This window comes from Hyaloscypha bicolor, assembly GCF_002865645.1.
Source record: "Hyaloscypha bicolor E unplaced genomic scaffold K444scaffold_61, whole genome shotgun sequence".
NCBI classification, from domain to species: domain Eukaryota; kingdom Fungi; phylum Ascomycota; class Leotiomycetes; order Helotiales; family Hyaloscyphaceae; genus Hyaloscypha; species Hyaloscypha bicolor.
This window is the reverse complement of record NW_020194563.1, coordinates 400,450-427,454: the sequence shown is the minus strand read 5'-3', so window position 1 is coordinate 427,454 and position 27,005 is coordinate 400,450. Positions and strand designations below refer to the sequence as shown.

At 38.0% G+C, this 27,005-nt stretch overlaps 7 protein-coding genes across 7 annotated transcripts; 4 read left to right on the top strand and 3 right to left on the bottom strand.

Moving 5' to 3' along the window:
• Positions 1–2,166: 2,166 nt before the first annotated feature.
• K444DRAFT_629584 (uncharacterized protein) lies at positions 2,167–3,203 on the top strand (the record flags this gene model as incomplete). The annotated part of the gene is made up of 2 exons (XM_024883074.1): positions 2,167–2,255; positions 2,321–3,203. 2 exons carry the CDS (start codon positions 2,167–2,169, stop codon positions 3,201–3,203), a joined length of 972 nt encoding a protein of 323 aa, XP_024737070.1.
• Positions 3,204–5,378: 2,175 nt separating this feature from the next.
• K444DRAFT_722078 (uncharacterized protein) lies at positions 5,379–6,231 on the top strand (the record flags this gene model as incomplete). Its single annotated transcript, XM_024888545.1, has 3 exons — positions 5,379–5,415; positions 5,464–5,511; positions 5,618–6,231. 3 exons carry the CDS (start codon positions 5,379–5,381, stop codon positions 6,229–6,231), a joined length of 699 nt encoding a protein of 232 aa, XP_024737069.1.
• A 937-nt stretch (positions 6,232–7,168) lies between these two features.
• On the bottom strand, positions 7,169–9,094 carry K444DRAFT_629582 (uncharacterized protein; the record flags this gene model as incomplete). The annotated part of the gene is made up of 1 exon (XM_024883073.1): positions 7,169–9,094. The coding sequence occupies one exon, from the start codon at positions 9,092–9,094 to the stop codon at positions 7,169–7,171; it is 1,926 nt and encodes a 641-aa protein (XP_024737068.1).
• Positions 9,095–10,953: 1,859 nt separating this feature from the next.
• On the top strand, positions 10,954–11,934 carry K444DRAFT_629581 (uncharacterized protein; the record flags this gene model as incomplete). The annotated part of the gene is made up of 1 exon (XM_024883072.1): positions 10,954–11,934. One exon carries the CDS (start codon positions 10,954–10,956, stop codon positions 11,932–11,934), a length of 981 nt encoding a protein of 326 aa, XP_024737067.1.
• Positions 11,935–13,781: 1,847 nt separating this feature from the next.
• Positions 13,782–14,636, top strand: K444DRAFT_528766 (Metallo-hydrolase/oxidoreductase; the record flags this gene model as incomplete). The annotated part of the gene is made up of 1 exon (XM_024874751.1): positions 13,782–14,636. The coding sequence occupies one exon, from the start codon at positions 13,782–13,784 to the stop codon at positions 14,634–14,636; it is 855 nt and encodes a 284-aa protein (XP_024737066.1).
• A 526-nt stretch (positions 14,637–15,162) lies between these two features.
• On the bottom strand, positions 15,163–15,617 carry K444DRAFT_652738 (uncharacterized protein; the record flags this gene model as incomplete). The annotated part of the gene is made up of 2 exons (XM_024885826.1): positions 15,479–15,617; positions 15,163–15,428 (listed from the first exon to the last, which is right to left on the bottom strand). The coding sequence occupies exons 1-2, from the start codon at positions 15,510–15,512 to the stop codon at positions 15,163–15,165; spliced, it is 300 nt and encodes a 99-aa protein (XP_024737065.1). The 5' UTR covers positions 15,513–15,617.
• Positions 15,618–16,748: 1,131 nt separating this feature from the next.
• On the bottom strand, positions 16,749–17,338 carry K444DRAFT_643130 (uncharacterized protein; the record flags this gene model as incomplete). The annotated part of the gene is made up of 2 exons (XM_024884825.1): positions 16,749–16,889; positions 16,934–17,338. 2 exons carry the CDS (start codon positions 17,336–17,338, stop codon positions 16,749–16,751), a joined length of 546 nt encoding a protein of 181 aa, XP_024737064.1.
• Between the last annotated feature and the right edge of the window lie 9,667 nt (positions 17,339–27,005).

Here is a 27,005-nt window from a genome sequence, read left to right as displayed (position 1 = left end):
GAACGTTTGAATTTTATGATGCGCGGATGTCTGGATCGATGGGAATATATAGGACGAGGCTGGTAATGTATGGGCTGATGAAAATTTCACGGCCCACGCGGGACTGGCGCACGTTCTTATTTTGTAGAAACTGTAGTACATATACTCAAAAGCTTTTAGTTTGAATTTCTCAATGCGCTGGTCTTTAAATGGATGGGAATCACGTCGGGAGTGTTTGTATTGCGCGAGCCATAGCTAAGAGACAAAACACTTAAGTTTAGACAAGCGCACGCTCTACCTATATCCAAAGTGCTTCTTGGGCTTCGGGAGCCAGTGTCACGTAACAGCTCAATGCGCCGGTCTCTAAATATGATCAAATAACGGAAAACTATAGTGGTTTGCATTAAGTAATATAGCCTGGAATTAGACGCGAAGAATGCATAGTTCGTATTACTTACTTCTCAGAATATGATAATTGACGTCTTTTGAGCTGCGGTGACATATTTGGGAGAATATATAATTGTAAACTATAGATTATAGATAGAGTTGATATAGTACTCGTAGTTTTTGATATTACTTAAAATTGGAAAGAATTCAGATTAGCGCATAGATCTAGTTAATTAAAAACACCCTATATATTACAGAAAACGGTATTGCATATATGAGATGCTGCGCGAATCTCATGCTCTTGGTTTAGAATAAAAATAGTACGCCGTTATAAAGTAGTTATTAAAATTTCTCCACGGTAATTAATAGAAACTGTTTTTATTTTCTAGAGAACGTGTCCTTTGTATAAGCTATTGTCGATTGAGATAAATATTTAGAGCTAAATCTATGATAGTACAAGAAAAAGGCTATAATATACGTTGGGTGGGTTTCGCGAAACAGCGATTACTCGGGTTTAAGGAATTTGCGCGCCAAGCTACGACACCGAGATGTTCATTCTTGTAATTAGAATGAATTGGCACTATAGAGGAAGTGCGCAAGTCTTGATTCGGTGTTCTATGAGTGTAGACGTGCAGGTTGGGATTAGCGGGATAACTTTAGTTACAAATCAAAAGTCGACGAGTAATAACTTAGTGCCACGGCAAAATTCTATCTTAGGTGGATAACACAGACTGGATATGACGTGTAGGGGCAATGAAACGCTTGAGTGGCATTGAACTTTTGAAGTGTTAAGAGGAGGGTGAAGCAGATTACGATTCGATATTCTGAGAGCCTTCGAGACTGGCGCACTGCATAACCTGTCTCATTGCGTTATCCACTCATCAAACGAGAACTCTATAAGCGTACACCATGCGCCATGCTCAGATTGCGATGAAATCAGAAAGCATGTAATCGTAACAGGCAAGTTTTAGCTCATGGAAATAGTAGACTAATTCTACTGTACAAGAACAAAATAGGGACTTTTCTTGCTGACCGAATTCAAGGGTGATTGATTTGGGCTACTTTATTGTGAACGTATAGATTTCGTTATGGCTTCCGTGGACTGATACCATTGACAGTCACAGGGCGGCGGTGAGTAGGCGCAGTGTTGAGAACGATTACCCCTTGAATTTATTATGGTCAACGATAGTAATGTATGATTAAGTAAAAGGTATGCTAAATTCAGATTTTAGATTTTCGCGGTCGCGGTATCTATTTGAATTACAAACAACCTATCCAAGTTCATTGCCCCGGCCATGGGAAGCACACACAGTGGAAGGACTTGATCTGTTTGATTGTAGAGTTCATTTTTATGATTCGGCTGTGCGACTGCTAATATGGACGGCATCGTAGAGAACAGATGCTAAAACTTAAAGGAGAGGAAAAGTCCTTCATGTTATAGCAGTGGCTTCAGGTTATCGCAGATGATCATTGGCCGTGACTCGAGGTATTGAATATGAAGATGGAGATTGATGAGAGGAAATGCGCGTCTCCCCGCTGCTTCCCATTGTATTGTGGTGCGCGGGAGGATGGCGGCGCGGCCAGGGCTTGACGGTGAAGGCCTCCGGCAAGGTTGGATCGGATTTGATGTGAGTGGTGTCGTGGTTGTGTGGTGAGCTCGCCAGAACGATCTCAGCAGAAACGCGAAATTTAGAAGGAACAAATCCCACAAAATCCCTCAACGAGCACAACGACGGAAGCATCCATCCATACTAGACAACGAGGCACCACGGAACTCACAGGCACTGACACTGATAAGAAATGGCCCGAAAAGAGATGCCGACATCGGAGAAGAAGAAGTTCGAGACAGATCGCAAGGCAAACTACAGGGCCAGGAAAAAGGCTGATGCGTAAGCTCTCGTCTCGCAGATAATGGAAGTATGAAACTGACCGCGCGGCTTTAGGAAGAGATTAGAGGAAGAGGCGCGGGATGCGAGAAAGAGAGAACAAGATGCCGATCGACAGCAGAAGATTCGAGACAAAAAAAGGTTGAAACGGCAGCGGGGCGAAGAGGAGAAGGGAAAGGCAGGGGGGGGGGGAAGGCATTCGACGCCGAACAGGCGATCCTTTTCGGCGATCCTTCGAGATACAACCTCCTGAAGCTAGTCAGGTCGAGTTCCGGGGCAAATCGACCAAATAAAGGTCTGAAAAGATTAGAGCACCTCTACAAGGGAACTCCAGCCACATGCCATGGGCCAAACAAAACATTTACACTTGTGGATCAAAAGGGGCTAGTCGAACTTCTAGAGAAGATAAAGTTGCCGGGTTTGATTCTTCTAGTCGACGAAGAATGGAAGGAAAGTCGACCAGTTCAGACTACGCAAGATATACTAAATGCTTATAAGGGGGGCGGAAATAATACGATCAATATTCAGTATATGGACCTGGTCCAGTCAATAGTCTCTCCTCGGATAACAATGGCTAGAGAACTCGCTACGAGTTTCGAGGCTGCCCGCGGTGGTCTCGTAATAAAACCGCTAAATCTACTTAGCATATCCGACCCCGCGGAAGGCATTACTCCCCCTGGTTTCGCCAAAAGATTCGACTTGCTTTCTGCCATATGCCTGGCTCTCAGGGAAGGAAAAACTGCAGAGATTCGGAGTAAGATGGTAAAGAAGGCTATATCAGAGAAAAGAAAGTGCGGTCTGGAGGATTGCTTGACGTGGGCTCTGCTAGGACAGGCAGGAAGCTTTACCGGATGGCATGTGGATAATTCGGCAGTTATAATATGGGTTACTCTTAAAGGAGCTAGGGAGTTCAATAACGGAGAACCCAGGCCGCTCTCTCTAAAGCATTAGGCGGTGGTCGTTCTAGATTATTTGTCGGGCGAGGAGAAGTTCCGTATACTAAAGGAATTTGGCAGATACGGTAATAACTGGCAACCAAATCCGGATTAGATTCGGGTAATATTCCTATGGCCAGGATATACCCTAATTATACCAAATAGAATAATATACTTACTAGTTACTTTAATAGATTACTATATATATAGTAGTATAGGGTAGTTAAGAAAGGCATTTATTATAAAAAATATTACCTAATTAGGTTTTCTTCTCAAAGAACCGAGATATAATAATAAATAAAGAGTCTCTAAACTAGTTAGATAAGATTTTAAAATAGATTTATAGGGATATAGAGAGAAAGCCAAAATTATATAAAGTAAAGAATAGTAATTTAGAGAAAGTTAATAATATAATAAGAAAGATTAAGAATAACTTTACAGGTTATATATATAAAGAAAAGAAGTATAGTAAAGACTATATATATTAAGAGAGGGATTTCTAATACTATCCGGACTACTAGTATAATACTAAATATAAGAATACTAGCTAGATAAAGAAATTTATAAAGGAAAGTATATTAATTCTTACTTGGAATTATAATATTAGATATATTCAGATAGCCTTATTTAAATACTAACTTATATAGTTTTTATTACTAATTGAGATATTTTAAGAAAATTATATTAAGAGTCTAGTAATATAAATAATATAATATTAGGTATAGTTTAATATTTTCAGAAATAGATTATATTAGCTATAGGATCTTGGGAGTTATTCTTAAGAATACTAATTAAGAATAGATAGTAAGAACTACCGGTAGTAATAGCGAAAGTATATAGAGGTTAAGTATTTCTTATACTTTCCGGGAAAGAAGAAGGGAATAATATTCTATAGAATATTATAGTACCGTATTATACTATTTTATATACTAAAAGTATCCCTATATATGAGGCTATTAGAACAAAATTTTGCCCTTTCCTGGTATAATAATATAGAGTCACGCTTATTTGCTTGCTAAATATACCCTACAAATATTAACTCAATTAATACATCTTCTTCAGATCATGCTTCGTTAGATCTTTAGCGTAAACCTCGACCTTGCCTTAATCGCAAGTCTTTCTGCAAACCGCTATAGGGCGTCTATGTGTCGTATTAATTATTTTCTTTTCTAATAGGATCAAGTGCACTTGTACTGCTCTATTTCGAAGCGAGGCAATTCCAAATACTTCCTTCAAACACACACTCAAAGGATTTTACCCTATTGTATTGAGATCTAAGCAGGCTTGCTCCCAATAATACCACTTTCTGTGTTCTTCCCTAGCCCCTTTCAGTCAAATGTCCCCTCCTCGTTGCTGAAACACTATACCCTGCAATGAATGACGTTGATTTAAAACCTTCCATATGGGTCGCTAAACTCTATCATTGCAGCTGGATCTACAAGTGCCTGCTTCGCAGGCGGGCTTCCGAAGAGCGATTGCAGTTTGATCTCAGAATCTAATGCATCTGCTCGCACGTATTGCAATCTAATGCACCCACCATCTTCCTGTCTATATTTCTAGATCACTGTCTCGGAACTCACTTCGTGGGTGAGAGTAGTTGCTTAAAATGAGCAATTGAGTTACAATCACCCTTCAATTAGACAGGTATTATCAATTCATTATAAGACAACCTCTAATCATCTGGTCCGCTCTGCCATGCAATTTGCGGATCTACAGCCGGGCTTTTGTTGATATAAGTTGAGAGCAAGTGGGTGGAGGAGTTATCGGGCAAATGGGAAGTTGCGGTATTATGTATTGTAGGTGGCTCGTTCGGACCAGCTCCTGGCTGCATAAAAATGTAGCAAAGGCAAAATCTCAGTGAAGTTAAGAGTGAATAATGACATCCTAAAAATCCCATGGTTTTCCTCACCTTTGTTCCGCAATGGTAAGCGAGAACAGGAATCTTTCCAACTATACTTAAGCAGCTTACCTTCCTTCCCACGAAAACCTTGCGTTTTCAACCTGTCAATGTCGCAACCATAAAATCCACCGAGAGCGGGTGCGATCCACAAAGTTTGACTCAAGGGCGCCACAAAGCGAATGCAACATTGTGAAGGCGAGGCTGTCGAGTATTCACAAGACTCCTTTCTCGACAGATTGCCAATTCTGTCCTTCTTTCAGCCAGAAACATCTGTCTCATCGCACAGCGAGAATGGCGACTGATCAAGGTCCGACAGGAAATACAGAGCGTAAGTTTCATTCATTACAATGGAGACCCGCAGCTGAAGCATCAATAGGTGAGGGTAAGGAACAAACATTCTTCAATATGATCGACGCGATCGGAGGTGTGCAAACGCAAGTCGCTTCAACTGAGTGGTCTGGTCGACGGATTGTCTCAATCAAATGCTACGACCAATATCCTGGGCAATCCAAAGTATGTGGTCCATGCAGACCTCGTACTCCGCGAGGCGCGCATCTTCGAGTACTATATGGAAAGACTGGCTGAGCTTGTTGAGGGACGAAATATGGATGGAGTATTTCAGCGCGATGGATGCATTACCTTGCTTAAGCAGATCATTGTACAAGCCATAGGCCAGCGGGACCAGATGGATGAATTCGTTCGGAGCATTGACGATGATATCAACACACGCCATGGGCGCATGGTGGTCCACAGGGCACATGGACACATTGGCAATGCATTGGTTCATGTGGATCGCGCCGGTACTCTGTTGGTAACCCTAAAATCGCTTGGCAGCTCAGACAATTTCCCCGGATCCTTGGGCGACTTTGAGCATAAGGTTACTAGATCTGCCACTCCGCTTCAGGCTATGAGCACACCTCTGAATTCCAGGAATTTGAGCCTGCTGAAGAAGAACTTGGTTATGTGTCACTTTGGTCTGCTTGAAAGTTGGCAAAATGCAGACGAGATAGGAGAAGAATTAGAATACACGAGGGAGGAGAAGGAAGACTTGCAGGATCAAGTTCACAGTTTGAGGTTGCGTTGCTTTTTATTGGAGACTCTGGTAGACAACCTGAAGATGGAGATGAAGCAGGAGGCTGAATAAGGGACAAGGCTTGTGAACTTATGTCTGAATGGCTAAATGGGGGTGGATATGGCCACTTTGGGGCTAGATCATTGAGGGGGATTCGAGAAGGCATGGTCTGAAGCGGGAAATTTTTGATTAGGGACGAGATAGAGCGGGGGTCTACAAGCTTCAAATTGGTTCTCGACCTGCACATATAAGGACAATTGGGCTAAAAAGTAACGAGGAGCACGAAACGCCATCGTTAACTCGTAAAGCAGATAAGGGATGGCTCGGAAATATTGTCAAGTTTTGTCTGAAAGGCTGCTATAACTTCATATTCCAGAATGGCAAGTGTGACTTGAGGGCTCATTTCGGGAAGAAGTACATTGTTAGGGTCAGGAAACAGATAGAACGCCTTATATCTATGGTACACAAGGAATGCCTTCGAGGTAAATAATGCCAACGGGTTTTGGAAAACTCTCCGCGAGTCTTGTTGGGGACAAAGAAGATGGCGTTCAGGGTCCTCAAATCCATATATCCAAAAGGCATGGCATGAGAGGAGTCCGAAAGTCGGAGAGATGAGAAAACCCCATAGGAAGTTGAGAACATCGTACCCTGCACACATACACTCGGGCGTGACTTGAAGCTGATATACGTTTTAGAAAGTGACGAACAAAGAAGAATATATAAGCCGACTTATCTGAGTCATTTCCTCTTCAGACCTTTACTAAACTGAAAATAATCATCACATCATTCCTCCAGAGTCCTGGACTGCTCCAAATCGTCTCTAGGTCCAGGGGCCCACCCCTGCTGCAAATGTCCTTGGTTCTTTCTAGTCCCTGAATCTCCTTCTTCAACTGGAAGATAATTATTTATTTCCGAGATTTCATCCCTAGGCGCAAAAAAATTAGTCACAGTCTTCTTTACTCTAAAAGACACTTCCGGAGTTAGAAGAGGTACAAAAGAACAGAACAACTCACTCCTCCATAAACTCTAAAGCCATCCGTCCCTGCAGCACCTTCCTCGCCACCACCGCAATAGCACAAACACACCACGCAACCAGATATGCCACATATCCCGTGCTATTCCAATACTTCCTCGCCATATCCAGTGCCAGCTGTGTGTTGCTTCCTAATTCCAATGGGTGGTCTGAGGGACCGAAAATGTGTTTGCAGCGGCAGCTGTTGTAGACGCCTGCCCAGTTGAGAATTGTGCCGACAATCAGGAGGGCGAAATTAAGGATTGTGAAGATGATGTAGAGGGCGCGGATGATTTTGGTAAGGAGACTGCGTGCCGGTTTGGGATACTGCCGTCGAGTACGCCAGTGAGGGGGTGAGGTTCTTGAAGGAGGAGTTGGGTTGGCGTTTGCTTCGGGAACTGGATTAACTACCTGAGTGATCTCTGCTTGGAGTTTCTCACTCGGGTGAGTATCTCCGGAGACTTTCGAAACTTCCACAATAGCTCCACCTTCTTCGGCTGACTTTCCGGTAGTCTTCGGGGTATTAAGATGGTTCTGCTCATCCCTCTTCCGGGCCTTGTGTTTCGCAACCTGCAGTAACGCAACGACCAGAGACAGAACTGCGTACATCAAATGATTGAAAGAACGGCAGCCCCATCCTACAGTCGGCGTTGTATACGAAATTATAGCAGCACATCCGCAAAAGAAAGCCACCGTCACCCATCCCACCAACTGCCCAACCAGATATTTGGCATAGAACCACTTGAACGCAATAGTCCTGGTATCAAGAGTAGGCTGATGGCTGCGCGCTACCACTACTCTATCCTTGAGCCCAGTATCGAGCCCGATATCAGTGAGCCAGCACTCCCACTCCAGGGCATTAGAATAACGCTCTCGCAATGGGACTCGAATTCGCGAGAGCCTGAAGACACCCTTGATTTGCTGCGTAATTAGACCTGCGTTTGCACTGGCAACTGCACAATTGCCGATCACTGCAATAAGGAGAAGCCAAGAGAACATTGCACCGTATGCCAGACCGTGTGCAGTCGAGGAATCTCCCATCTTCTGATAAGACTCGTAGAAAATCTGGGCAGTCGTGGCAAAATGGACGACAACGGGTAGTGCGATGGCGGTGATGAATGTCCGTCGTGCTTCCAAGATCGTACGGATCGCTTTACGGATCTTTACTGAAAAGGAGCTATCAAAGTACGTAGAAGGTGTTGGCGCTCGGCTAGACATAGTTGAGTCTCTATTTATACCTTCGAGAGCCTGAAAAGCGGTCTCTATGGCATTGCCCAAAGTCGTATGAGATCCTGATATTCTGATCCTTCCAGAAGCCGTGTACAAGAAGTTCAAAGGATCGATATTCCCTTGCATGAGATATCTGGCAAGAAGCGAAAGCTCTCGCAGTGTTGCTTCGTCATCGACATGGTCTAGAAATTGCATGTTGTCTTTTGATTCTAACAAAGCCTTCTTCAGATCAACCAGCGTGCGATCAAGAGGACTTGGAGATGGAGCTGAGTTTCCATCTCTTGAGGTCAAAACATCGACAGCTGTCATGAGAGCCTCGATGATGAGTTGCTTCGTCAGCGCAGTTCCCAAATACTTGTTCATTGCTGTCTGGCCAGCCATGACCACCACACCCAGCATTTCCTTGTCATACCAGTCAGCGACCTCGTCACCTGTAGAGTGTTTATCGACCCCTGTGGTGCCTAGGTTCGTCAATCGCTGGATAATCCACCAATCCATATTCAGCTGTGCAATGGAGCCCCAGACAGCGCTCGCAGGATCTCCGAGAATGTTCAACCATTCAAGTAACCTCTTAGTGAAGTCATGCTGCTTGAGAAGGTCATCTGCCCTGTCTTCGGGAATAGCCCCATCCTCCCCAGCTCCAACAAATATCTTCTTCGAAACGTAATCCAGCACCATTTGTAGAATGCCCATTTCAACAGCTTCCTCTTCACTGTCGCCAATGGGACAGAGGAAAAGAAGCGTAGCATATGGCACGAATCATTGTGCCAACGGATGTAGCCATTCTTCCAACCCATTTTCTGCAAAGCCAGGACAATGCTCCAGACACCATGCCAAGTTCGCCTGCACGCGGGGAAAGGGAGGATCATGATTCCATGGTTCAGAAACACCGGCTGCACAGACAGTCCATGGTGAATCATCGTACTCCACGATGAACTGCCGAGCGCGTGTCATGCAACAAGTTGCTGCGTTGAAGGCATGAGCGGGAGAGACGAGGCTCGCGATGATCGTTGGCCTAGTGAGATGTCGAATCAAAATTGATATTGAGGATGTGGGAAATATGCGGGAAGGAGCTGTTGAGTCATCGGTATCAGGCTTAAGTGCCTCGCCCACTTGATTTGGAGCAACTTCTGTCATCGTTAGTAGTAGCTCGAGCTAAAATGTAACATTAAGACAATTTGTGATGATGAGAGACGTGTTCGTAACGATATACCCAGCACACCTCAACCCCAACTCTAGCGCCCAATGCAGACATCGCTCTCCGAGACCGGAACTATCTCTATCATCCCCTCTCCCTTTTCAGCTCATTCTGCCACCATCAGAGCGGAACTCCCTTTCCCTCCCAGCAAAATTACCTCAACACTGCGACAGGAGGCACTGGAACAAATTGCAAGACACCACTTGAACAATAAGAATGGCAAGAGAATGCCTGCGGCTTCGGCCCGTCCGTGCATGCTTGAGCGAGGTTTTGCAGCGAATCATACATTCCAATTCTCGATCTAAGACTTCTGATTCGCTCAAATTTTGCGGTACAATTTATCATGGAAGTGCCCACCTAGCCGCAGCTGAACAGATTGCAAGTGATTACAGTGAAACCTCGATATAAGGATACCGAAATTGTTCCCAAAAACTAAGGATATACCGAGGTATCCTTATAACGAGGTGTGGCACACAGCAAAATTAATCCCTGCGGGGCCAGCAGATGTATCCTTATGTCGAGGATATCCTTATATTGAGTATCCTTATAGCGAGGTTTCACTGTACTGATATCTTCACCAACCAAAAACGCCTCATGTGCGTGTCATTCAGACACAGCAGCCACCTCGGCCCAAAATATCAACATCAGCAGGTGCGTCTTTCCGTGATCAAATGTACCGCAAAATTGTAGCTAATTAGAGGCTTTAAATTAACAATTCTAACAATATGATTTGTAGATAGAGCTCGCCTAAACGTGCACAGGCAGGGCGCACCTGGCAGCAGCTGAACGGATATAGACATGGGTTTGGGGAAGATTGCCGATACCTGCCAAATGGGGATCCCGCGCACTGTTGACCGACGCCACAAGGCTGTATTGACAAGGGAGGAGCGGCCCGCGCCATGCAATTGTGGGGTGGTCTAGCCCACAGCTGAACTTAAGCGAGCCCCTTGGGGGAGGAAGACCAAGCGAAGAGCGCCTCATTGCGGTTCGAGGGTAAAAGCAGCAACTCGGCGTACTGAGCGTGCTTAGAAAGTCCCGTATTTAATGTGCTGTTCACGCATTTATGGGGATAATGGATCTGCCAATGGCACTCTGCTCGATATTATTGGCTTGGGTACGGTGTCCGGAATATAAGCTTTTGAGGCGGAAATGTCACGGAGACAGTTCAAAGTCCGATTCGCGGAGCGACAAGCGATAGTAAATTGACGTGACAGCTTTATCAGACACCGCGAAGCCTTTGAGAAGGCGTCCAAACCCCAATCTATCTCTACCCGCAAATAATTTGTCTCTCCCTCTCCTTTCCAAAATAGCAAAAGGTTACGGCCAATTCTCCCTCTTGTAAAATATTTCAACCATGGCAGCATATTTTAAGCTCTGGATCATCAGCAGCTTGCTCGGGCTCACTTCATCAGACCTCCAAGCCAAACGCTCCCCTTCCTTCGAACGAAAAATCGGAGCAGCACCAACTCCCACAATAGACCTCTCTTTAATGCCCGCCTGCGTCCAAGGAAGCTGTATCAGCCCATCTGCGAAACCAATAAACTGCCCAACAGTTCCAGCACCCTGTCCCTCAGACGCAACGAACACAACTTGCGTGACCTACCCACAGGACTGTTACTGCAAACAGACAATTCCCTTAGCCTGCGCCTGGTCGTGTAGCTGGTGGAACTGGCTCCTTGCAGAAGACTGGTTTGCGCGTCCCGATGTTTGCGCCTCTGCACCGAATATCACTTTCGACGCTCTCCCACCGTGCGCGAAAGACTGTATATGGCAGAGTAGTTTTGACTACGGCTGTATCACGCATACGAAGAACTGTTTCTGTACGCACGGCTCGCTGTACGGATGCGATCGGAAATGCAAAGCTGTTGCAGATAATGGTCCCGGTGGTAAAGTGGCGAGCTGGTTTGCGGAGCAGTGCAGTGTTACTATAGAAGTGGCGAATAATGCGTTGATGGGGAGTTCGTTTGAAGAAGCGAGAGATCCGCCGTGGAAGAAGTTGAAGGGACATAAGTTGAGGTGGTATGAGATTATGGCACTTACGGTTGCAGCTGCGACGAGTGTTATGTTGGTTGCGGTTTGGGGGCTGTTAAATGTCGAGAAGGCTGCGAAAGAGAGGAATAGGCCGAGGAGGACAAGGGGTACTACCAGCAACCAGAATTCTAAGGTGGTTTTTGAAAAGATGCCAGGAGATCGCGGCCCTGCTGAGGATCCCAAGAACTTGAAAGACAAGCTCAAAAAAATTGATAGGGGGTTAAGATCGCGAATTGAGCGAGTAATAAAAGAGGATCCGGGCCAAAATCAACAAGGAAACACACCTACAGATGGAGAAAAATAAGGACCTTTGAATATCGACGTATTTTCTGTTTATTTCGGAGAGACTATATAGCGAAAAGTAATTATGGGGCAATATATAACTATAATATTAACCTTTCAAGCAATGCAACCATTTTCAAAGCCAGAATTTGATTTCTATTCTACTTGTGACGGCTGGCGTAAGGGCATGATCTGCCAAGGACAGGATATCGGAAACAGGCACAAAACGAAGCTAAGCCGGAATTGCTTGGGCGGAACAATACTAAAGGTCGAGGCATCCTCCCTACTTTGTTCTACAGCTTAGTATTTTCCAATACATGAGATTCTTTGAACTTTGAGCCTCCGACTATTGCATTGATCCCGCCGTCACACTACTTTCTTATATTTATTCTATTATTCTTCTTTTAGTAATTCCAAGAAACGAAAAGATTTTATTTCTTAATTCCTCTATTTACTAACTCCCTAACCTCTAGTCCCGAATTCCCGGAACTTCTTCCGACTATACTAAAAGTTATAATATAACTCTATTATTTTGCCCACGCGCTATTGACGCTTCAAAAATTCGGCTATTACTTCCTATTAAATTCTACTTCAACTACAACAAGACTCACAAGGCATGGCATTTAAGTAGGGCCAATATTATCTCATTGATATAAATACGAAGTTGCATGATACTTTATCCTTGTTCGACTTCTTCAGTATAGTAACCGAAGTTGAACAGCCTAGTTGTCTCACTTAAAGAGATACACGTGACTAATTACATGGCTTGTAATTGTCTCGGGTTTAGAAAGAATCTAAAATATATTGGCTCTTCTATTCTTGTTGCATAGATGAAGAAATTTCCATTTGTGTGCTAACGAACGAAGAGAACTGCTAGTAGACCGTTTTAAGATCAGCCCGCCATAGGCTACTTCCCTCCGACTAATTTAAATCCACACACCCCTCAAAACAAAACTCCTCTCTCCCCTACCTCCTTCCTCACTCTCAGGCATTAACATATCCAACCTAACTTCATACTCTCCCTCCGGCAGCGGCTAAACATATCCTCACTATTTCATCCCAGACTCTGTAGCAGGCATTGCGAAGTACTTAAAATGATGTCGAGATGTCTGAGAGAAGAGATGAGGTACAGACAATGCAAATTCTTTTCCGGATGTTCCCATTCATATTTGACTGTGTATACCTGCCAAGATACAACGATACAAAGTTGGGTGGTCATAGAGCCTGAGCCCAGGATCTTCCTCCTTTAAACTTCGACTGTTCCAAAAATCAAGCGATGTTTTTTGCAACTTGCAAAGTCAAGGAATATATACTCGTTGATCTTTCTGCGTGTTTCTAATTAAATTTGACGTTCTCTTGATTTCACGGATAAGGATCCTATCGGTCCCGAATAGTCGGATCACTAATCAGAACTAGTGACAGACAACACAAGTTCCAAGCTATAGTAATCATGAGTATTGGACCGAGGGGTACTATTCTTGTTACTTATTAACCATGCACTCTGATCTCACCCCCCAGTGGAATATTCAATTGTTGCCATGGGATATAAGGACCGGCCTGGCGCGAACGCAGAGACAAGTAAGCTGCTTTCGATTTAGTGAGATGTAATTCCACGGGAAAGGGACGAGAGACTGTTGGTATGGCACTTCCTTCTTGACTCTGTTATTAACAACTGGCCACATGCACTGGTCCCTGGTTGTAAGCAGTGGATTTAATTCGGGGGGGTGGATCGCTTAATTTAGCGTCGATATTAGGCCTGAACGTGAAGGCATCGGCACGTGCGAGCTGAATCAAAGCCTCACCTCGGCCAAAGAAACTTCTTCTCAACTCCCTCATCATCCTTCATCAACGATCTCAATACCATCAATCATGCCTATCTCCATCAGCATTATCCAGACAGGCAAGATAAAGTGTCGCCCCTCAATGCTCCAGCAACCAGCAGACCGACCAATCTGGCTTCGTCGCCTGCACGTCCTCACAGACCGGTCCTGGGCTGAACCCATCCCAGTCCAAGTCTTCCTTATCTCCCACCCTGAAGGCTACATTCTTTTCGATACCGGATTATCTCCTCACACCAAAGACAGAGATTACTTTCCCTCATGGATGCCCACATTTCATCTCACGAGCAAATTCGATATCAATGAAAGCCAGGGGATCGGCGTTCAGCTGCAGGAAAAGGGCATCGAACCAAAAGATTTGAAAGCAGTCGTTATATCACATCTCCATTACGACCACAGCGGAGGCCTTCCTGATCTCATCGACGCCCCGATTTTCTTGCTCGAAGGCGATTACGAAGCATTCAAAGAGCCAGTTCACGCCACGTTCGAAGGAGCAACCCCGCGTCAATGGCCAAAGAACTTCCACCCTTCTTTCCTAAAAGAAAGCAATTCACATATCGGGCCGTTCGAGCAAAGCTACCCTATCACTGCTGATGGGAGAGTAGTAGCTGTTCAAACTCCAGGACATGTACCTAGCCACTGTTCGCTCGTGGTTTTCGCCGAGGATGCGACATACTTCCTGACTGGCGATGCGACGTATAGCCAAGAATATCTGGATAACGAGCTTACCGATGGTGTAAATGAGACTCCGATGCAGGCTATCGAGACACTCAAGAAGATCAAGGAGCTTGCGAGGCAAATGCCACTCGTCATTCTTCCGGCACATGATAAGAACAGTCCCAAGCGATTGCAAGAGAGGGTTGCCTATAAGCCAACGGCAATTTGAGATAATCTAGCTTGGAGATGATTGTTCAAGTCAGAATCGCTGGTAGCTGGGGACAACTTTGGTCTAAACGAGTCCTGCTTAAAAAATCTCAGTCATCCAAGTATATGCCACCGCCCGCAAATGAACGTCGGTGTAGTATTTTGTCGGCTCCTCGATACGGTTCCCTTCGAAGCATTATTCTTCCTAAAAGAGAGTGTGTTGTTGAGGCTGCAGTGCAACAGCTCGATCAATTTTCTCATTCTGCCCTAGTCAATTCTCCGCTGTGCACAACTTGGCAAATTCTCTGATTCTCGACCATGTCCATCTCGGCTTTTGGCTTGGAGTGCAACAACTAGAGAGCACCTACAACAACCCCCACGTTAGCTCATTTGGTAAAGAGGACATTATTTGTGGAAGGTCATTTGGATTGCAGATGATCCTCTCGCCCATCTAAAAACAGGAGCCAGTTATCCTCCAAGCTTCCCAACAACACAACCGTCTTTAATCCCCAAACTCCATCCCGCCTCCCCCATGCATCTTTTCGAATTTAAAAACCTTGCTTCTTCACCTGCGCCTTGGCGGCAGCGATGGTTGCAGCGGCATTGGGGTCAACAAATCCACATCCAGTCTTGCCGGCTTGTAGGGCGGCGGCCTCAGCAGAGCATACACCGACAGTTGGGTTGCCGGCGCAGCAGGCGGAGCTGCAATCTGCATTTGAGGTGCACCCTCCGGTGATGAATTGTTGACCATTGGCTTGGCCCACGTTCTTTGCACCAGCATTGTTCGGGGTGACGGCGAATGCGGTCAACGCAACTGGGTGCGCAAGTCAGTACAGCAGTAATGATAATAGAGACCGGACTTACAAGCAAGCGCAGTGAGGATAGAAATGCGAACCATAACTACGGTTGTGAGGGAATGAATGAACGAATGTATATTAAAAATGATAGTATAAGACGACTCCGGGTCGCCTGGTAATGACAGAAGATGATGATTTGGTAGAGGATGTTCGATAAACTCCCGGATCTGGGAGGCTCTTAAATACGCATCTTCTGCACCTCTCATCTGACTATGACCCCAACCTGTTTCATTCAAGCATTACTTCCATAACATCAAACGTCAATCTTCAGACCATTGACAGATTTTCGGCGTTGGAAACGGGAAGGAAGTCCTGGTGTCAGATAATTTCGGCGATCACTTGATTCACTTCTCGGCAGATTCTGCCGGTGTTATCACCGTTTGATCAGCCCCCGGAGCCGGATTCTGCCTCTCTCGGGTAAATGAAACGCCATCTGAGCGACATCATGCATGTTACCAGATCTAGTAACTTCTGACATGCACGATTTTGGACGATCTGACCAGCTAACCGGTACTCCCACCCTGATTACTTGCAATTGTGGGTCCTCTTGACCGGAGTGTTTTGTATGGTAGAATGTCTGTGCTCTGTGGACCCACTGTTAGAAGTAATAAAGGGGGGTAGTAATCCTTCCCTACTACAGCCATTGACTGGGTTTGAGAATAGGCCCTGGCACAGCGCCTCCACTCGGGCTTCAGTGTGAAATAGCTCTCAACATCCAATGATGAAGAAACTAGATGCCACCGTACACAGTTACACCACTAAATTTGATTCCAGGAGGATGTGGGAGGGAAAAGCTAGAATGTCATGCCCCCATCCTGGTCCCAACTCGAATTTCGAGCCGGAGACAAGCCTTGAAAGTACGAGCGTTGAGAAAGTTGCTGCGCTTGTGGACTGGATGGTGTGCAATGCAGATCGAGAACGATCGACAGTTTTCACAGTAAAGGTCCACATCGAAGTCAAGTGGATGGTGAAGAGAGAACACTGGAATCCTGTGACTTCAGCTACATTGAACTTGATGCGACTATAAGTTGCATACAGAACCTTGGAAAGGCTTTCAAGACGGTAAGCTGCAAGTGGGATAACGAGACGATCCAAAAGTAGAACAGAAAGAAAATTCAACGGCTAGCGCAATAAGAAAGAAACTCCGATATAAGATCTGTTCAGTTTGGTTGTCACGTACTCGAATATCGTCAGGTTGAACCGCCAGTCACAATATACGACAGCTTCAAGCTTCCCTTTGCAAGATTAATCAACTACTCTAACGCATTATTCCCCCTTCAAATTCTCGATTTTGCTACTAATGCAGAATTTACAGCTGCAGCACTCACGACAGCACTTGGGGACCCCGGAATAACCATATCAACACAACTCTCATAAGTCTGGTCAGCCGCTGTCCCGAACCAAAACCATTGCAATACCTAAATTATCAGCAGAGCTCCTCAGAAGATCCAGAGACACTCACACAAGTTCCAGCAACCGAACAGGTGCTTCCCAAAGTCGTGGGAATAGTAACATTGAAATTAGTGTTATTCGCAGGCAGGGCTGGCAAAGACTCATCGGCGTAGCTGACGAAGCTGATCAACGGATTTCCAATGGCAGTATTCGTTTTTGTATCGACGACACTGACGTTCATCGGCCCCTCGTGAGGGATTGGAATGCTCGCAAGCATGTTGACAACCTGTCCAGGCTGGAAAGTTTGGACATTCGCGGTGTTGTCAGCAAACTGCAGGCCTTTGCACATGAAAACATTGCAGGCCGTGCTGTTGAAATTTGGAATTGCCGCCGCTGTTTCCGGCATTCCTTCGACATGACTTGTGTTGTCGGCAGTAACAAGGGCGGCAACTGAGGAGCCACATGCGGATATCATAGCCGGTCCAACAGCACGAACTGGGGGTGAAGTGATTATTCCGTGCCCGAGGACGGTGCTGGCAAAGAGAAGAGCATAAAAGGAGAGCATAGTGAGTTTATTAGTGAAGGTAGTGACCGGCACGAATTGAGAAATCAAGAGTGAAATGTTTGACAGGACGGAAAACGGATTACTCACACACTTATAGGAGAATGTAAGATTATCACCCCAAAAAAAACGCTGCCGCACCTGCGCCCCAGATGCGGCTAGCGCGCACATCCCTCACCGCCCGAGTAAAGCGTGCGCCCGATCGCAAGGCCCCTTTAATTAATTATTATGATAATAACGAGCATTTGTCTTATAGAAAAAATTAGTAGAGTTATAGTATAATATACTAATAGTAGCTTCTCGTTCTCCGTTCAAGGAAATACCTCGTTACAGGCAAGCTATCTCAAATAATAATAATAAACTACTACTTACCCCGCTATTAAAAACATTACCGCTAGCGGTAGCGTTTTTTTTGCCCTATAAAGACCGAACTTTTAATATTCGCGAGGTAAAATAAACACTACCGCTTGCGGCAGCGTTTTCAAGAAAATTACCCCTTATTTAGAAAATTTGGGTAGTAGGAAAGGGCTAACTAATAAGAATCCCGTATACTTAATTAATTACTTACTAATTAATTACTTATTAAGTAGCTTCCTTACTTCCGTTACTAGTAATCTTTATATAGCCTTTCTAAATATATTCTTTTACCTAGTAAAGAATATGGCTATTCGCGTATAGTATCTCCTAGTAAGGAATATATGGCCATTCCCAAATAGCCTATACTAGTAGGAAATATATGACCATTTTTTAAATAAGCTATGCTAGTGGGAAATATATAGCTATTCCCAAATAGCCTATACTAGTAAGGAATATGGCCATTCTCTAAATAAGCTATACTAGTGAGAAATATGGCTATTCTTTAAATAAGCTATACTAATGGGAAATATATAGCTATTCCCAAATAGCCTATACTAGTGGGAAATATATGGCTATTCCTAAATAGGATATGCTAGTAATATAATGGCGGGATTAATATAATAGTTAAAGGCTTAAAGTTTAAAGAATCTCATGTATTAGAAAATACTAAGCTATGGAATAAAGTAGGGAGAATGCCTTGACCTTTAGTATTATTCCGTCTAAGTAATTCTGGCTTAGCTTTATTTTGTACCTATTTCTAATATCCTATCCTTGGCAGATTATGCCCTTACGTCAGCCATTATATTACCCCCTCCTCCCCCCCCCTAAAGAGAAGTCTAAATGCCCTCATTTAGGGAATTATTTAGCCATAATATAGAAAAGAAAGAAAAAAAAGGGAAATAATAGCTATTAATCCTATTCCGTCTAATTCCCATAGCTTATTTATAATTAAAGTATGGTCTTAACTCTGCTAGAATAACCTAGTTCCTAGTATATTCTGGCTAGTCCTTAGTATCTATTACTTGTATTATGCCTATACCTATATTAATAATATAGTCTGGGAATACCATATAGGCTATGGCTAATATTAGGACTATTATTATCGGGCGGTCTTTAAATAGGGGTAATAGATTAAGTCTATCCGTTAATATAGGCTTTAATATAGTAGCTTGCTTGCCTTTCTTTTTAGTTAGGATAGTGGTATTTGGCTTAATTATACCGTTTTTGAGCTATTTAATTAATTTCTAGGCCTTCTTAAGCTTAATATATATATCCTCAAGTTATTTCTTTATAGTAAAGACTTATATATTAAGGGCAATTACTTGAGCTACTTTATTATTAAATCCTTGGGCCTTAAGCTATATAATTTTAGTTTTATAAAAGCTTCTAAAGGGTTTTCCGACTTCTTAAATAGTATTATTTACTAATTTATTAATATCTATAGGATATTACTTCTTTAATTTAGTATTTAGGATTATTTTCTAGCTCTTGGTTTTAGACTAGTACTTTATATAATAACTAGTATTTAGTACCGCGTATTTTCTAGTTATAATAGGTATCTTAATACTAGTTTAGTTACCTTTATTATAGTTAAAGTCTTCTTTATTACTAGAAGTCTCTTTATTCTTAGTTTTTTTATTATTGGAATTCTTATTATTATCTAATACCTTATACTTCTTAGATAAGCTAGCCTTACTCTTTTTAACTTTCTTAGTATTTAGCTTTATAAGGTTAATAAGAAAGCCCTTATTAGTACTATTTATTCCGTTTATTAAATTATTAGGCTTATTATTACTAGTAACTAAAACTTTTATTTTATTATTCTTAGAATCTTTTACTAAGATATTCTCTATAGTAATTTCAGGTATATTTTTAAGAATAATATAGGCTATATTCTATATATTAACCTATTCTTAGGTAAGGAAATTACTATTTTCGTTTATAAAAGTAATTTAGCTAGTAATTATATTAATAATAGTAATAGCTACTAAACTTAAGATACTATTACTATTACTTAAATTATTTAGGATCTAGTAAGCTACCTTATTTAGTCCGGCTATAGATAATATATTACCGGAATTTCTTATCTATTTCGTCTTTATTAATGGTTCTATTAAGGTAGTAATAGTAATATAAATAGTTAAGGTTATAAAGGTTAAAGTAATTAAGAAGATTTCGAACTAATATAGGCAAGTATTTATCTTTAGCTTAGCTTTAAGAATTTACTTTTTTTATTTTTTATAATTTGCTTAGATAATAGAATATAATCTAGTATAGTAAAAGAAGATATTTTGCCTAGATTTCTAGAAAAGAAAATAGATACTAATATAATAAAATAAAGAAAATATATTAGAATTTAGATAAAACCCGGGAAATATCTAGGTTTTTCTTTTTTTTCTCTAGTTATAAAGACTTTATTATTAAGGTTTATTATTATCTAAGTAATTTTTATTAAACTTATTTTCTTTAGTATATTAAATCTATTTATTTAGCTAAATAAAAGATCCTGCTTTACCGGGATTCTATTTATAGAATTTATATAGTTTAAGTACTAAGTTCTTAAAGTTTAATATAAGGTACTATTTATTATTTATATCTTATTTCTTCTATTTAATTTTATAATAAAGCTTATTATAAAGTACCTTGGAAAAAAGAATCTTTTTAATTTCCTATTTAAGTTTATTATTAACTTTAGTAGAACTAGGCTCTTTATTAGTTTAGCCGGATAATAGATTAGTAGAATTCTTATAAAGCCTATTTATATAGAAAATTAGTTAAATCCTATATAATAGGAAAAAGTCTAATTAATATAAATAGCTAATTATTTTATTAATCTTAAATAGTCTAGTAAAAAAATAATCCAATTTATTAAATAAATAGTCTATTTTCTATATCTTTTTAATTATATAAACTATATTTCCTAGATTAAAGTCTAGTTCTTACTATTTCTTATTAGCTTACTTGGCTTAATATTCCTGAATTATTATTATATATTCTCGGGTATAATTAATAGTAATATTAATTCTTTTAGCCTACTATTATACTTCTTTCTAATTAAGTTTCTTTTTTAGTATTTTAAACTCTATTATTAATAGTATTTAATTAAAGTTTAGCCTAAATTTATATTTATAATTAATTATTAAGGGAAAAAAGCCAGTTAATTTATATAAGTAGGTAGTACCTATAATATTAAATACTAGAAATAAATTTACTTAATTATCCTAGAAATAATTAATAAAGAAGTAAAGTTAAATATTAATAATCTAGTTAATAATTTCTATTTATTTATTAGTTTAAATATATTCTATAGTTAAGAGCTTTAGCTTAGTTTTAGTTAATCTTAATAATTTATTTATAAAGTCTGAAATGAATTAGGATTTTTAGTTACTTATAATAATAAGGGAAGATTCTCGGAATTACTAGATATAATAATAAAATAGGCTAGTAATAATTCTAGCTATAGTATTTTTAGTTATTAGTAAGCTTATATATTATTTAGATAATTAATTAATTATAATAAATATATTATTATATTTTTTACTTATAAAACCGGAAATATAAAAGTCTATAAATAAATTATCCCATATTCTTAAAAGAACTAGTAATAGATATAATAGGCCTAGTATTTTATTTCTTAGCTTATAAGATCTTTAATATTTATAATAGTTTACTATAAAGTAATTAGTATTTATAGAGAGAATAGATTACTAGTAAAGTCTCTAAACTAGGATTTTTATTTTATTTTAACCGGGATATATAATAGTTATTATATTATAAATTTATTATAAGAGCCTAGTTTATAAATTATTATATTTATCTAATATAATAAGTTTTTTATTATAAAATATATAGCTATTTAATATTTCCTATAAATCTATATTCTTCCGGACTTTCTTATATTTATTTTCTAGAGCTAGATTTATCTAATTAGCTTATAGGACTTTAACTATAACTAATAGCTTATTTATTTCTTTTATCTTAATAAAAATATAAACTATATCTTTTATTTTAGTAAAAGCAAGAATTAGATCTAATAAAATAACTTATCTAGTTCTCTTAACTTTCTTAGTCTATTTCTGGGTTAATATAAGCTTGTTTTTTCGGAATAAAATATTAGTAATAATATTATCTTTATCTAGCTAATAGGTAATCTAGTAATAAAATTATAATAAGAAATTCATTTATTAGATTTATTATTTATTTAAGGGCCTCTTAATACTAAAATATTCGAGAGCTTTATAGTTAGTAATAATTAGAAAATTAGGTAAGCTAATTAGTTCTATTTATTATTTCCGGAATTTTTAGATAATAATAAGAAGTTCCTTATTATGAATTTCGTAATAGTTTTCGGCTCTTTAAAAAGCTTTAGAATAGAATAAAACTAGGTATTATTATTTATTCTCTAAACTTTTTTAAGAAAATATACCTATAATAGCTAGGTTTAAATAATTAGTTTCTAGGCGAGTTTTCCTATTATATTTAAAATAAAAAAGTATAAAGGTAAAGAAAAATAAATTCTTAAGCTAATTAAAAGCATCTAGCTAGATTTTATTAAATATAAATTTTAGTAAAATATTTTTTTTGATTAGATAGTTTAGGAAATAGGAAATATATCTATAGACTTAAATAAATTTATAATAGAAGTTATAGAAGCCTAAAAATAACTATATTTTCTTTTTTATTATAAATTAATACTAGTTTTGGATAATAAAGATTTTAGTAAAATCTATTTATATATTCTAATCCGAAATAATAAATCCTAAGAATATTATCTTAGAAATTTCAAATTCGTATTTATAAATATTAATTTATAATCCGGTATTCCAGAGCTTTTATAGGACTATTCTAATATACTATTAATACTTTTTCTTATTTTTAGAAAATATTAGTATATTATTAATATAGGCTAAATAAAAGTCATCTAAATAGTTTATTAGAATAGTATTAATATATTACTAGAAAGTTACTAGTTTATTATAGAATTCAAATAATAGAACTACTAGTTTAAAGAATCTATATCTTATTCTAAAAACTACTTATATTATAGAAGCTAGTTCTATATAAATTCGATTAAAAATATATTAAATATCTAATTTAGTAAATACTAATAATTTAATTAATTAATTAAAAGTCTTAATAATAAATAATAAAAGATAGTAATTCTTTTTTATTATAGTATTTAGCTATTAATAGTTAATATAAAATTATAGGCTATTATCTTTCTTTTTAATAAATAAAACTAGTAATAAAAAGAGAAATTCGAATAGCTTAATAAAATACTTTTTTATTTTTTCGAATTTACTAAAGCTTATCTTATAGAAATAGGCTATTCTTATTAAGGAATCTGGTTTATTAAAGTAAAGCTTATAATTAAAAGATTAAGACTAGGGAAGCTTATTTATTACTTTTTTAAAAAATATCTTAACTATATTATATAGTTATATAGGAAGAAATATCCGGAGCTCTTAAAGTTCTTTAGAATTAAAAAATAGTATATTACTAAGGGTATTAGGTTCATTTATATCTAGGGAATATATTAGATTACTAATTTAAGTATAATATCTAGCGAGCTATAGTATTAGTTATTTAATTATTACGGGTAATAATAGATATTTCTTTAATTTATAATTCTATTTCTTAAATATATAATTAATCTCATTAATAATAACTAATCTAATTAAGTTACTAGAGTTTTTAGTATTTAATTAGAAAGCAGCCATTTTAATAAAATAGTAAAAATAGTCTAGTAACTTAACTATTTTGAGAATATTAAGGTCTAGCTTTTCTTTTCTTATTTAGTATTCGGCTTTCCTTATAAAAAGGTCTTATAAAAAAATAAGAAGTATATTCTTTTACTTTTTGAGTCTAGTTTTACTAGTTCTTTTTAGAATTCTAATTAGAATATTTTCGGAATAGTTATCTTTTTAATATTTCTTATTAAAATATTAGATTTTCTAAATAAGATCTAGCTAATTTGTCTTATAATTCTCTAACTAATAAAGTTAATTCTATTAATAGTCTAATAAAATATTATATTTTACTAGTTATTTCCTTTCTAGAATTATATTATAAGAGCCGAGGTTAGTAATAAGCAGGTATTATTAAGTTTAAAAGTACTAATTAATAGCTAGATCTATAATAACTAAATATTAAATAGCTTTACTAGATTATTTATTAAAACCTTATAAGGAAATAGAGGTTTTAAGTTTATATAAGGGTATTTATAATACTTTTATTAAGAGGCAAATATACTTTTAATTAATTAGAATATATATATTTATTCTAGTATTTACTAAATACTAGAAAGTTATAGTTTTACCTTTCTAGTATATTTAATAATTAATAAGGAACTAGTTCCTACTAATTAGCTAAATAAGATCTATAAGTTCTTAATAAAGTTTTTATTTTAGAAAAGCTACTTTTATATCTAGAGCTAAACTTTTCCTAACTTATTAATATTATATTTCTTATTAAATAATAAATAGAAGTCGGTATTTTTATTATTTATCTTTAAATAATTAGCTCTCTCTAAATAATTCTCTTTAATAAATATAATCTTATTAAAATTAGAATAAATACTTTTTATATATTTAGGCTTTTTATAACTATAATAATAAAGGCTCTCTAGCTAGTCTAATTTCTTCTCAAATTCTTAGTAAATTACTTTCTTTAGTTATAAAAATACTAGCTACTAAAATTAATTTATTAGATATAGGATTACTATAGCTTCTTAGATTCCAATAGGCTTTCTAGCCCAAGGTAATATTTAGTAATAAGTAATTTCTACTAGTTATTTCTTCTAGAATTACTAATTTTTAATTAAGAGAAACTTATTCTCTTATTCTATATATTACTTAGTAAGGTTTCTAGAAATATTAAACTTCTTATTACTTAAGCTCTTAAGTAATTCGAGGTTTATTTTATCTATTAAGTTATTATATTAGTTATCTAGTAACTTCTCTAGTTTTATTATTAAGTAAGTAAACTTTACTTAGAATACTAGGAATAACTTATTTCCTTATTTCAGGTACTAGTATACTTCTTTTATTTTCTAGTATTTTATTTCTTTACTTTTACTATAAGCTTACTAGAAAATCTTAAAAATCTATTTAGTAATTAAAATCTGTCTAACTAATCCAGGTTCTAGTTAATTATAAATAAAGTTACGAGTATTTCCGGTAACTAGTTATATTATATAAGTAATCTTTAATAATTTACTATTAAATTCAGAGGAGTTCTATATTAGTTTATTTCTTATATTAAATATCTAGTTATTAATCTAGTAATTATTCTTATTTATAAATAAGGCAGAATCCTTAATTCTAATAAGCTATAATTAATTACTATAAATAGAAAGCGAGAGAAAGCCTTAGTATTAGCTCCTAAATAGTTCTTCTAATAGGGATCTATAATATTCCTAAATATTTACTTACTTAAATCTTTATTTTATTATTTTTTCTTATATTAGTTTTTTTCTTATATAAAGTTAACTAGTAATTACCTTTAGCTTATTAACTTTCTTAGTAAGTTAGTTAATATATAAGTAGAATTTCTAGTAGTATTTTGCTTATTTATTAGCTATAAAATAGTATTTATTAATAAGGTTATCCCATATAAGTAATCTTTACTAGACCTTATTTATTTTCGGAATATTTATATTAATTTTGAGTTTCAAGTTAGCTAGTTATTTCTTAATATCTTTTTCCGAAATAGTATTATAATAGCTTTTCTAGTAATATAGGTTTATAATATTAAAGTTTGGCTTCTCTATTTTATTATATTAGGGCCTCTTATCTAATATACCTATAGTAGTAGTACTTAGCTCCGGGCTATTTATAATAGCTTTAGAAAAGATATTAGCTATAGAGGTAAATACTAAGTAAGTTCTTCTTATTTAATATTAGTAAACTATAACCGATTATTATCTTATCTAGTTTTAAGTTAGTAGACTAAAACTAACTATTATCTTTTCTTATTTTAAATTAGTAGACTATTACTAATTCTTCCTATATTAGGGAAAAGGGCTAGTTCTTTTACTCTTATTAGTATTAAGGAAATATTATCTACTCTAGTTAAGAATTAGGCTCCGAGATTAACCGGGTTATAAAAGACAATATCTTTCTTCTTTTATATTAGTAAAGGACTAATTACTAGGAGAGAAATATTATTTACTCTAGTTAAGGGTCAGGCTCCAAAATTAACTAGGTTATAGAGGATATTATACTTCTAGTTAAGCTCTCTAGTTCTTTATAGTTCAAGGAGATTATTAAATATTAAAAGCGGTATTCTGTCTTTGCTTTCTAAGAATAAATACGGGTCCTTTGCTAGTAGTATTATATTGCCTCTATAGGCCGAGTCAAGTAAGCTTAGTATTATGTAATGGCGGGATTAATATAATAGTCAAAGGCTCAAAGTTTAAAGAATCTTATATATTAGAAAATACTAAGCTATGGAACAAAGTAGGGAGAATGCCTCGACCTTTAGTATTATTCCGTCCAAGTAATTCTGGCTTAGCTTCGTTTTGTGCCTGTTTCCGATATCCTATCCTTGGCAGATCATGCCCTTACGCCAGCCGTCACAAGTGGGGAATATAGCCATTCCCAAATAGCCTATACCAGTAAGGAATATGGCCATTCTCCAAATAAGCTATGCCAGTGGGGAATATGGCCATTCTTCAAATAAGCTATGCCAGTGGGGAATATATGGCCATTCCCAAATGGCCTATGCCAGTGAGGAATATAGCTATTCGCGTGTGGCACATGCAGGTCACGTGCACCGGCAGAAAAAAACGCTGCGTCCTGGCAGCGTTTATTTTCGGAATGAATGTGCCGTTTCATTCCCACCGCAATCATCAGGCCATGCATAAAAGTAATACTAAATTGATGGTGCCAAGGAACATTACCTTCGCAATCTGATCGTCTGAGTGGCTCATTAAGAAAAAACTCCATTGTAAAAAGCTTGACCCTCGGGATGAGACAGCCATTATTCAATGGTGGCGCGCCAAGACGTGTCAGTCCCACACTAGGCACCCTTCAAACAGGTCCGAAAAACAAGATTTTTTAGAGGATTCGAAGGGGATGAAATACAGTATAAAGAAATTGAACTCCAAGCTCTCGAAATCTTCCGGTGACTGGTACAAGTTAGGAGGAAACCTGGCAAAGAGCCAGAAATTGACACGTGACTTTTTCATTTCTTCTCGATTGAGATTTGGCAAGAAGGAAGA